General features: G+C 40.2%; 1 protein-coding gene across 2 annotated transcripts in view; it reads right to left on the bottom strand.

Moving 5' to 3' along the window:
- LOC139736693 (uncharacterized) overlaps positions 1-11,828 on the bottom strand; it is a 78,790-nt gene extending 66,962 nt beyond the window's left edge. Inside the window, exon 1 of one of the 2 annotated variants that reach the window (XM_071647444.1) lies at positions 11,164-11,828. In XM_071647444.1, the coding sequence (XP_071503545.1) occupies positions 11,164-11,604 (441 nt within the window). In that variant the 5' untranslated portion in view covers positions 11,605-11,828. Of the gene's footprint in view, positions 1-9,365; positions 9,568-11,163 lie in introns of those variants that run through there. The other variant, XM_071647452.1, reaches the window with a different exon arrangement.
- Positions 11,829-12,883: the final 1,055 nt, after the last annotated feature.

Genomic DNA, 12,883 nt, shown 5'->3' with positions numbered 1-12,883 from the left:
AGGGAATGAGCCAGCGACTTAATAAATGAATTCGGGATGTACACAAGCCCTTAAATCCGCCTGACTAATTACGACTTAAACAACCACGTCTAACCACATCAACCCTATACAGGAGAAAACACTGAATACTTATAAGGAGACGTGAGATATCATATCATCTACATCAAGATGACAAGGTTGTACATCATAATATTTTCTATAACCCGGACAAGACCACGTTTATCATGTTTATCAGTAACATCTCAGTTCGTCCAATAATGTTGCGAGATATGTAATTAATGCATGTCCTAATTCCTTCAAGACAGAGCAGACATATCACCAGTTAATACGTCTCAATAATTACATAAATTACTGCATTTAGTGCAGGAAGTGCCTAAATGGAAATAATACAGATGTAAGTGGTAATAGATGACGACACAATTAGAAGCACAGAAGAAAAAGAAAAGAAATGTCCAAACATGTGCATGTTTCTCTTGCATCAAAACAATGACGTTGTACATATAAGCACCCTATTACGGCATTTACACGGTGTAATAAAGCTGAGACTAACGCGTCCTTTACTGTTTACATTCGATGATGTATTTAAGCAAAGATGAAAGGTGAATGCACAAAATAACCGAATAGCTGTCACACAATGCCTCCCTTGAATTGGAGTCTCAATTGAATTAAGAAAAAACGACAACGTGCGTGTCTCAATGACAAATACATTTCTGCCGAAGAGCTTCAAGTTTGTTTGGCTTTTTTTTTCACAAAACGTGATGTAATTATGTGAAGCCTTTTGAAAAAGCACTATATAGAGTCGAAGACTTTTGAAGAAGAGGTCGAGTCGCGTATACTACAGTTATAGACAGGAGGAAAACATGTGGAGATTCACACCATGCATGATTTTCGTAGAAGTCGGTGTAAAACTCGAGTAGTTTTGCATGTTCTTCAAAAGAACGAAGCAGCTCAAGTGCTCTAGAGACTGGTGGTTCCTTGATAGGTTTTCCAAAGGAGATACCTACTTGGGTTATCCGGTAGAATAACCAAGGAAATGAGTCATCTCCCTGTATTTATCCATGAGGCTATACAAGATTGCAGCTCTAATATGAAAGAGGAGGACGTCGCAAGAACTGTGAAATCGCAAACAAAGCATGCATTACTCTATAGTGCACGACAGAGAAGACTCAATCTATTTCTGTCATCAAAGGTGAGGAATGAATCACACTTTTCTGGATGTCAACATATAACTCTTTCAATCCTTTTCCCCATTTCAGACTTGTGGATTGATACGGATATACGGATACGGATAAAGGATTTTTTTAAACCACAGACGAATGGTAAAACCATACAGTCTTTCAGTAAGGACCTCTGAGCAGAGTTTCAGCAGAACCCCCCCCCCCCCCCCCCTCCCCCTTACAAATTTCAGGAGTGGAGTGAATTAAGCTGGTCTAGCTAGACGATGAATCTTTCTCGTGTTTCATATGATTTTGTTTTATTTTTTAACACGTGTATCTATTACATGGATGATCATTCACGGGTGTGAGACCTCTATAGCGTCACGTGCTTCACCATCTAGTCTCAAGAGTTCTGCCTTAGTCCCTTCCACGGAAATTCAAGTCAGATTCTTGTGACGAGAGCGACCTTCGACCAGGGAGGTGACTGCATGCAGTGGACAATCTGCACCCCATTTGCTTCCTGCACTGCACGGCTGTGACAGTCAGTCACGGCTGAACGCCATTTTAGATCCGTTACAAATCGGACACCGTCAGAACAGCCCTGGCAGCTGCACTTTTCTTTTAGAAGACACCCACTTGGTCTTGAATATGTGACCGTTTGTGTAAAAAAGCAAGAAAGTCTGAAGACAAAAGCGAAACAACGACAAAAACAGCAGCAGCATCAACAACAACAGCAATAACAACAAGAAGAGCGCAAGCAATTATGAGTAGTTCAACGCATAAAGGAGTTATCACTCTCTGTCATGTAACTCCTTGGTTTAATGTGTAACGTTTTAGTGATATGAAGAGTTCAAACACAAAACGAGTTAAGTCCATTCTTGTAAATTTGAGATATTTGCGATTAAAGCTGCTAAAGATAAAGAAAATAATTTGAATATATGAGATTTCTTTTTAATCATTACTTAATGAATATTTCCTGTTACGTTGAAAGTGAAGTATCACTGCGGAAATGTTTGATTTTGCTCGATCTGATGATCGCCTTACCTTAAAAGTGCTTTTTAAAAAGGCGCATACCCAATTTTCTGATCAGACTCTTCGCATATTATGCTGATGGGTCAATGACGTCTAACCATTGCGGGTTGTTTGTTAATTGGGTTGATATGGGCGTGGCAGTGACCGCGGCATGAACACTAATTAGAGACAAATTCACCGAGAATATGACCTCTCTATATTATCCATTCCCTCCAGTCCTTACACGAATGGCTCTAATGAAAACCATATTTTGAAAAGAAGACTTTACGTGATCTGATGTGACAGCACATAATGCTTTTACTTCTCAAGAGGTCCCTTTAATCGTCGAGCTACAGGTGGTATGTTTGTTTGTTTGTTTTTTGTTGTTCCATATTTCACATTTCAACAAATAAATAAACCATAAACATAACAATACAAAAGCATGGATGAATTGTCTAGTACAGCATTTAAGACGATTTAACGAGAAAGGGTTCATTTAAAGGGTTACTTAAGGTTAAAGGGCTCATAAAGTTTTTGTGAGACCTAATTTCAGATTTGTGCGATTTTTTGGTGAGATGGTTGAGAAACCTCTTGTGAAATATGATTAGGAAAGAGCATGTAATTCCAAGAGGTATTCAATGTTTATTTTTATTTTGATGAAAATTGGGTTTGAAATGGCTGAGATGCCCAAAACAGAGCAGTCCTAATAAAATGTGGGACCCTCCTTTTATTAAGCTCGCTTTGTTTTTCTTTGTTATGGCATGTCTCAGCCATTCCATAACCGATTTTAATCTATTAAATACAAATAAACGTTGAATTCCTCTTAGAATGGTATATGGCCTGCATTATATTTCATAATAGGTTTCTTGATATCTCGCAAAATGAACAGCCCGCTCCTCATTTCCACCAATACTGTACTCTCTAAAAAAAATCGAGTGAAAATATTCACTCTTAAAAGAGTGAATACTAAAAAGAGTGAATTTCGAGTGAAATTGGAGTGAATTTTGAGTGAAAATGTTCATTTTCACTCATTTTGGAGTGACGTCAGGGATCACTCCAAAATCTTCGAGTGATTTAGAGAGTACCACCCCACCCCTTTAACATTATGCTGTACGTAGCTCCATGCCTTGGCGTTCGTCGTCAGTCACAAAGGCCCTTGACTATAGTAAACGAGTACAATCAATCTCAGTTGGAGTCATGGCATCATGAGTCAACTTTGTCAGAGAGAGTCAATAAAGTCAGATCCAAACAGCATGGTATCACGTCATAAGCTTTCGATACTTTTTGTCAACACGTAAAGTAACCGAGACACACTACGAGTATACCACCTTCGAACATTTCTAGAAAGCTAAAACACATGGTACACTGGCATGACGTCATCAAGGAAAAGCCTAAGTTGCTGCAACGATGGAAATGAAATGAAAAAGTCGTGAATAAAATACCGAAATCCAACAAAAGTACTGAGGACGTGACAATGTCGAGTTTTTTTTTTAATCTATGCAATGTTGTCCCTTGTCACGTGAGTGTGACGTCACATAATTTTTCCACGCGTTCTGTTTCTAAAAGAAGGCCATAACTTTTATTACATCGAACGTTTGGATATAATTCATATGTAAAACATTAAGTTCCTTTACATTTTCAAAAGGTCCTAGTTCAAGTGGGATATACGAACTTCTCGTTTGACTGAATTCTGTTTATATAGCTGTATGTTTTCTTCTATCATTGTATAAATTTTGACTTAGAATTTGCTTTCACTGAGCAAAAGAAAGGAAAAGAAAAGAAATCAAGCATATAAAATACGGCTATGAACAAACAAGTCAGCAATGTCATGCGCATCACTAGACTATTCTGTGCTGTTGATGCTGCTATTTGTTTGTTTGTTTGTTGTTGTTGTTGATGTTGTTTTGAGAAAGAGAGAGAGAGAGGGGGGGGGGAGGGTTGACTAGTGCGGAATAAGTCTATCTCCTTTTCTTATTTTTTTTTTTCATGCCAGAGCATCGGGGTCATCTTCTTCTTTGATTTTTTTTCTCTTTGGTTGCTTTGATCAATTCTTCTTGTTATTGCCTCCTCCTGCTAATTGTATCCTTCGCTGCGTGCCATCGGCTGGGCTTCCGGCGCGTCATCCCATCACCTTCCCGAAGAGAAAAACACAAAATGAGAGCAAGACTTCGAGGACGCAAAATAGGAACATGGGGCATTATTGTGACAATCCGATACATAATTCCCAATTATTGATGAGAAAGTAGCGAGGGAAGGAGCGAGAGATTATTCAGCGGGTGCAAAGGAAGGTCACTTCTTCATGGGCTAATCAGACGTGCAACGCAGGGTGCCCATTATTAGGTTTAGTCCATCGCTAGGTTCAAAGATCATAATTGACCACCTCCGTGTTTAAATGGTCAAGTCAGAAAAAGAAAGACCCCCGCCCCTCCCCGCCCTCCCCAAGAATGATTCAGAAGACTTACAGTTCTGAATAGGACAGCTTAATCTTGCGTACGGAATGAGGTTAAGTATCTCTATTGGAAGCCATTTTACTGATGATTCTTGTCAGGATATATACTGAAGGAAAATATGATCTATTGTGATGGAAGCACCAAGCTTCCTTAGGTCTCTCCCTATATACCCGCCCTAATTAGAAAACATGAAATTTCATTCATAAAAGATATGATTAAACGTTAATACACGGATGCACGTCCGTGATAATAATTTCTAATGTTAGTCCTCTTTCATCTTTAAATTTTGAGATATAAATAGGTTAGCGACTTTAATTTGTGCTTGTGAAACGGCTTTGCAATCGAAAATCATCTATAGTCGGCCAGAGCGTTCTCAGAACGGATGTGTATACTATAAACACCATTTACTTCATAAGCAAGAATTTTGGACAGATAGACCTCTATATCCATCATAACTTTGAAGGTCAGTGAGTCCAAATAATCAACACTGAATGACAGCTATAGGTATAGAGTTCGGGAGAAACAGTGACAAGAAACAAGCATCTTTCCCTAACATCATGAGAGAAAGCGACTGCAGCAGTCAACACAGGGGTTCTTCTCGAGTGAACATCGTCAGACAGCAAGTGCACGAGAGGATGAAAAATGTAAGAAGGGAAGAATTTGGGAAAAGGCTATATTTAGCTCTAGACAGATCCTAAGGTGAATGAGCCCCCTTTATTTTTGGAAGTGTTTTGGTTATTTTGCGGTACACTGCGTTTTCACCTTTACTTTCCTGCTCGTAGATAGCCCGTTGAGTTATCGTTGCATGCGATGTACAGATAATACAACAGACGCAACATGTGTTCATAACAGACTGTTCAGCCACAACGTACTGTAATACATGTATAATCGTATGACAGTATCTGTCTCAGTCCTCATCACCGTCATATTTCATGAGAAGCTCATGAATGTGCACGACTCTCTCCCTTGCGCAGTACGAACTTCAAGTGCGGGCTTTGCGCACCGTATTTTTGCAAGTTGCGTTGGATTCATTATTGGTAGTTTGCAAACACTCTCACCGTACTTGTACGATGACGTGAAAATTCGATGTCGAATGTCAAAACGATGTTCAAAATATCGTTTAGATAATATGATGTTATTAATTTTCACACGACGTATCAATATATACGGTCATCCAGACACATAAAACATCCCATATCCATACGTCTCATATCCATACGTCGTACTATATCCCTATAGAATAACTCTCTAGTCTGAAAGGGAGTAGAAACCAGACGATATGATAAAATATTCTTTATCAGCGCGCACAGACCCTTGATAATAATCCTCGAGATGTGATGCGGTGTAACGGGGAGAGTGAGGGTAGGGAGAAGATGGAGTATTGAAGAAAATGTCTTCAAGTATAACTTACTAGACATGACTAATGGTCTTCTTATATGACGAGCCCAGTCACTAGAAGCTGGCTAGGCCCCTGCTTCTAGGGGTTAAGGGCGTTAAGCTGACCATTACCTTAATAACAGGACGCAGCTGAACTCGAGGGACTGTTTACGCCCTCTCGACTGTCCACACCAAAGACCTTGACTGGGGACAGACAACTTTTACGGGGAAATTAGCTGTCGGTGAAGAAAGCGTGAGTTATTTACTTCTATACTGTAGGCCAACGTCAATCAGTAAATTTTCGAGAAAATTTGGTTTCTGTGATGCCTGTTATGCTCGCCGCCAAACAACAATGCAACGTTTTTAAATATCCTCCACTTATCTAGACTCTCTTTTTTTTTCACGTAAATTTGGGTATCTCTTATTTTTCAACCAACCGCTAATAATTCCCTGGATTAGTAATACTGTAATCATAATAAAACTGTTTTCAGCTAGTCCTTTTTAATCTGAATGAACAAATTACGTTTAATTAAATTAAATTAAATTATTAAATCCACGCATTTATGTCATGTATTTGAGCGTTATTTTTCTAAGTATCAATCGAAGTAGAGCACTTAATACGGAAGGGATACCTATGCGGATTATGCCAAACTTAGTGAATTGGCCACACACACACACACACACACACACACACACACACACACACACAAAGTGAAATCAAACAAACACTAAAGATGAAATTGGGCATAATATACAAAGTCCGCACTTTATAGAGGAGAGGGCCTTTAAAGGGATGGTATAGTTGAGGATTCAGCTTTTAACTTTTTGCGAGATACTTGCAAATCCCTTTACGAAGTGTTAAAAAACATACAATTATCCTAAGAGGAATTCAAAATTTATTTGACATAAAAATAATGGCAGAGAGATCCAAAGATAAAGTAAGATAAAGCGATCCTGATAAAAGGTCGGTCCCACCTTTTATTATAGGATCACTCTGTTTTGGAAATCTCAGCTCAGCCACTGCAAAACTAATTTTCATCAAATAAACTTTGGATTCCTCTTAGAATTATATGCTCTTTCATATTTTATGTTTCTCATTATCGTTAAAAAAAAATCATCAAAAAACATTGGAAACCTGAAGTCCAATCTCAACGGAAACTGTACCATCATCCCTTTAAACCGAGACTGCTCCAGTTAGGAGACGGGAGTCGGAGCCGAACATGTCTCGCTGAGGAGTTCACAGCGTGTGTGCGCTCCTTTCTTCCACAGTGATACAGATTCCGCTGGCAGCAAAACGCTCAATTGTTAGATTGAACAACACATGCGTTATATTCTGAGATATAAATCCCCCTTACTTTTGGATTCACAAAAAAAAAGGAACACGTTTAGACACACACGCATACAGCACATAGGACCTACACTTCACAGTCATGTAGACCAAGATGTCATCAACTTGGACTCCTATATTGCCATGAGCGCTACCAGGATTTCGCAAGTTTGCGTAAAAATATAAGAGGAAAAATAACGTGAAGATTTGGCGGGTATCCATTTGCCAGTTGGCGGGCATGTTGTCTGATTCGTCACCATCCCTAGCAATTTAGAAATATGAAATTAGTATATACAGTAGGCAGTAAGCGATGTATCATTTGGGTCGGGCCTCACTGTGTATGAAATTAAAGGCGCATATCACTTCAAGAAACTAGCCACAGTTGCCAACTCTGCTGAAATAATTATGTAGCTCTATGATGAAACCCTGTTTTATCACATACGCGCACTCAACTTTCGGATTATCATAGGGGATTGCTGCAGCTCCGTGCATTTCAACAGCGGTGAGCTGTCTGTAAGTGACTGACGCACCGAGCGCATTGATTGAGCGAGACGAAACTCGCATTCACGCAGATATCCCCCTGGTGGTGGATCCATAATTCAATTGCCTAAATGCGACTTCATCAGAGCATCATAATCGGATAGCCGTCAGCACCCGGGTGGGATGAGAGTGTGATCCCTCGACAATCCAGCGAACGTTCATGACTTACATTTCGTGCAAAATTAGTCACAGCAAGATCATGTTGCTGTCTCGGAGTGTGCCTCTTAAAATCAACATGCAAAACAACACAGCCACCCCGTCAACTACCGTTTGGTATACATGCAAATACAGGAAAAACTTGTTTGTATTTCATATCCTGAAAAAGTTTGCATATCGCACAGTTCATCAATCTACCGAATGCTAGCTCAAGCATGATCAATAAAGTGAATAAAAAAAAGGATAGGACCTCCAACCCCTCCCCCCCCCCCAAAAAAAAAGCACATTTCTAGTTTACGGGCTCCCGAGATGTCACTGTTGGACTGATTTTCCTCACTATTCAACCAAGTAGCGCTTTGGTAATAAAAAGCCTTTAAAAACACAAGATTCGGGGTGTTTTCATATAGGGCTGATCATATCTATTCAACGTCATTCTATTACTTCTTTTGAGACTATCTAAAATATTTCAACGAAATGCGCGAGATAACTAAATTATTCACAAGAAGAACTAACCAACCAAATACAAGCGATTTACAAGAGTCTTCATGTAAACCTAATTGCCAATACATAGAGCTGTTTAAACATTCGATGCAGATTTTTTAATGATGTTTTTCATCAAAGTGATAACCATGGAAATAGAACAATGAATTACCCCCACCCATAGAAGAAGTGCTCTGATCCGGGTTTTGAAATCGACCCCTTCAAGTATAGGCCTACACCATTCCTCAAAATTGCTGCGTAATTCATGTGTGTGTTTTTTGTAATCTTCAGATGGAAATTGACCAAGTTTTTGCTACAGATTGATAAGTGCCACTCCAAATCTTTATGATTTCTCCATGTAGTCATTGTCATGATTAAAACAGACTTTATCATTTTTCACAGGAGTGGTTTGATGTACAATTAAGGCATGCATTTTGTTATATATATATAAGTAATATTGTAGTTCTCCGAATATGTTTTTCTAGGTAATGTTTGTATAAAACCCTGTTCCAAAATAGGAAGAAAACGTTTGGGTTTTTTAAAATCATATTTACGTCGAGACAGCTGTCTTCAAGATAATACGGATCTCCTCACACACACATAATGCACATAATGCAAACTGGAAAATCTCATTTGGTTACCTCTTACAGCACCACTGTTCCAAATCCACATTGTAACTGCATTATGATAGCATTGTATGTGGTCTCATCTGTGGGTGAAGTGATAGCTGACGAGCCTGCGAGAATCGGCGAAGACGTTCACAAGATATTGATTGTGACAAGAGTCACAGGTTGACACACCGCTTCGACGCCCTCCTGGTAACAACAACAGCAACAACACTCCATTCACGTCCGCATCACGACTTACCACTCCTCTCGTCTTGTGAAGAAAAAAAAATGATGGAAATGGGGAGGGAAAACCTCGCCTCTCATCACCGTATCGTCTGCCTCCCTCACACACGATATCTCCGCCTCGTCTTGAGTGAAAGACATAGGAAGGCATAAATCCACATCGTGCTGACGCGAAATGATAACACGAGAACGATAGTATGACCTGTAGCTCCTTGTAACAGCCATACCTAATTTCTTGCATGCCGCCACGAGTCACATCGTGTACAGGCGATCCGATATCCTATTCCTAGGTGGATAGTGATTGATGCACGTCTTCAATGGAAGCCACACCAAGACGTGATTCTTAAAGGAGTCAACCTCTATATATATCGGTGATTTGGGGTTTTGGGGGGTTTTTTTCGTGGGGTTTTCAGGTTATGATTCTACATAATGGATATTTACAAACATTTGTATAAAACTTCACCCTTGCCTTTGGTGTATTAAAAGAGAGAAGCCTCGCGTGATCGTTGTATTATGAAACAATTAGATGTCAAATAGCTTCAAGCACAGTCTTGAATATGGATAAACACTTTCTTTGTAGTTATGACCCGATTTTCTTCCTTTTTTCTGTTCTTTTTAAACCATGTATATTCTGCAATTTGATAACACATATTCATACGACACAAAGTGAAAGAGGGCTCCTCCAGGATCTTAGAAGTTCAGTATGACAGTCTACTTATAGCCTTCTTTCCAGACGATCGAGTGTCCTTTCAACGAATCGAAGCTGCCGAGAGGCTATAATTTAAGCCATCAGCAAAAGCTGCGTCAATGACACCAGGGAGAATGTGTCACTTGCACACCAGTTAGCGCCCAACACTTTGAAAAGACTGGAAAACAGTATTACCTGTGTTTCCTTCATTATGTGATATTTTTCTGAATCAGTGAATCGTTGAATGTTAGTAACTGAGATATCTCAAAGAGTACAGTACGATATGACGAGAGGTCAAATGTCATGAGATGACACTCTTCGTAATGTCAAGCCGTGTCTAGCAAACTTCCGCGGTTTCAGGTTTTTTCATAATGCTTGCGCGTGTGTATGTGCGTGATTGTTAAGCTCACGAGTAATTCAAAACTGCTTAACATGCTTAGAGGGGATGAGGTAAACCAACTCGAGCTACAGCATTAACATGAGTATGAATGAAGGCCTACACAGACAAGATATCTTTACGTCACGAGCTTAGATGGATGAAGGGATACCGAGTGTATACCAAGGCCACTCCAATCTCGAAACCATTTCCACGACATGTAGGCCTATAGGACGATGGAGCTACGTATACAGAAATGCGCAAAACGGTTCATTTTTTCTCCTTTGAATTTGAAGAGGAAAGGAATATAAGACTTTAAAAGAATAGGATGATGATCACATAACTATAAATATCATATTCAATATAATATTAAGTTTTCAGTTTATATGTTGTTTTTGTTAGTATTGTTTCATGTAAGGATTTATCAAACGTTTTCAACACTCATGCTTTCCGATTGCGCTTTACTGAAACCATTCAAAACCCTGCATAATGTAGGCCTATATGGGAGCAATTGCCACGGGATCATGTACCAAGCAAATTGTCTCTTTTTCACTCCATGCATGGTCATGATGGTGTGGTCTCCATTCAAGTTGCTGGAGATATCCGCTTCAACAAAATAGAAACTTTTTTGACAGAGTCTGGTACAACAGAGTGTGGTATACAACAGAGTGTGGTGTATAACAGAGTGTGGTATACAACTTGCTATACAACAGAGTGTGGTAAATGGTATACAACCATGGACCTACATACCTTCTTCCTGGGTGGTGCTTTTCTGGAAGACGGCCTCGACCTGCGTGCTGCCAGAGCGTCTCGGAGAAGATCACCCTCCATCCCCATCTCTTCTAGAGCTTCTTCCTCACTGAGCCGGAGGACGATCTCCTCCAGGCTCGGACTTTGTTCCTCCTCCTCCTCCCTCCTCTGATCGGTCCCGCTCCTGTCGTAGGAGCTACTGAAATTCCACAGCGAGGAATCCTCGGACCCCGCCGACTCCGTGGTACGACCCTGGGTAAATCCCCGAGTTCTGAAGGTGGTCACGTCCGGGTCGACTTCGGCGATCGGCCGCCGAGGTCGCTCCGAAGTCGTCGTCGAAGAGACAACATTGGCTGAGGCTAAAAGGGAGTTGAGTACGACGTAGGTTACCAAGACCGAGAGGTAACTGAAAACGCCGGCGGTGTGACCGCGTAGATTCATGATTCACGCGTGGTGTGAGCTATACGAGTCTGACAAAGTTTCTGGAGCTCCAAATCCACAGAGTGTGGGGAATGATCTCAAATGAACAAATATTTATAGGCCTGAAAGCGTCAACATCAATCCATGAATGAACGAGTATGAAGGAAAAAAAAAAGTATTAGACAAAAGAGCAAATGAGGCAGCGATGAAGATTCACGGCGGACCCAGCGCGTTTAGACAGGTATATTCCGTGCGTCAAACTGATGTAGGTGAGTGTCCATCCTGGCAGTATAAAGAGTTACTGAGGTGAATCGACAAGTTACGCTATGAAGTCAATGTGGGCCTGTCGAGCGACTCGGTCGCCGCCGCGAGCTACCAACCAACGAACCAACCAACTTCGGTTTTTCTTTCTTTTCGATGTTTTTGTTTTTTTCTTCTACGACTAGCCGGACTCTTCCATTGCGCCACGCAGGGGATAGCAGCTCGTCCTCGCGGCTTGAAGTAGTCGTATAGAACCGCTTCTCGTCCACAGTCTGAATATCTTTGTAGGTTGCGCGATCAATACCAGCGTCTGTAATGGCGCGAAGCGTAGAGGTGGAAATCACTTCGGAGTTGCTAATTATTGCCAGCGTATAGATTTGTGAGTAATTAGTGTTAGGGAAATCAATGTGCTTGGAAATCATTGAGAGATTTCTCGCATGATCTGAAATAGTTACACAGCAGGCAGCTGATATTCTACAAACAGAGAGGAATGTTGATTTACTCCTATTATTAGGGAGCCGGAAATAGAAAGAAATTACATGTATCATGGTTAAGTGAAAGTCCGAATTAATTAATGTATGAATAAGACTCTAACTTGCTGTTCACCTATCAGTTGTTACAAAGACTGCTGTACTTCATAAGTAAAGAAAATATAAACTCATCGCTGGTTTCGTTCTACTTTTCATTTGTTCTTGTTTTGTTTTGTTTTTGAGTTTTTGTGTGTTCTGTTGTTGTTGTTGTTGTTGTTGTTGTTTGTTGTTTGTTTTGTTTTGTTTTGCTTTTTTTTTTGGGGGGGGGGGGGGGTCAGGTTTTTTTTTAAATATATTGCTGAACTATAACCGAGCCACTCCAACCCTCCTGTGGCATTTAACCCCATCCAACACTTTTCTCCTGCCTCCCTTCGAAATGATAAACACATAATCAAGGTTGCTTTCCCCTCCCTTATCTACAAGATTCATTGAAAAGGTATAACCCCTCTTGTAGGTTAATATCATCAAATTCTTTGCTCTTAGACGTTTCCGGAACCATACCCATTCAT

Source organism: Diadema antillarum, unplaced genomic scaffold (assembly GCF_040938485.1).
Source record: "Diadema antillarum isolate AM-2024a unplaced genomic scaffold, OU_Dant_1.0 scf00000028, whole genome shotgun sequence".
Taxonomy (NCBI): Eukaryota; Metazoa; Echinodermata; class Echinoidea; order Diadematoida; family Diadematidae; genus Diadema; species Diadema antillarum.
This window is presented reverse-complemented; position numbering and strand designations above follow the sequence as displayed.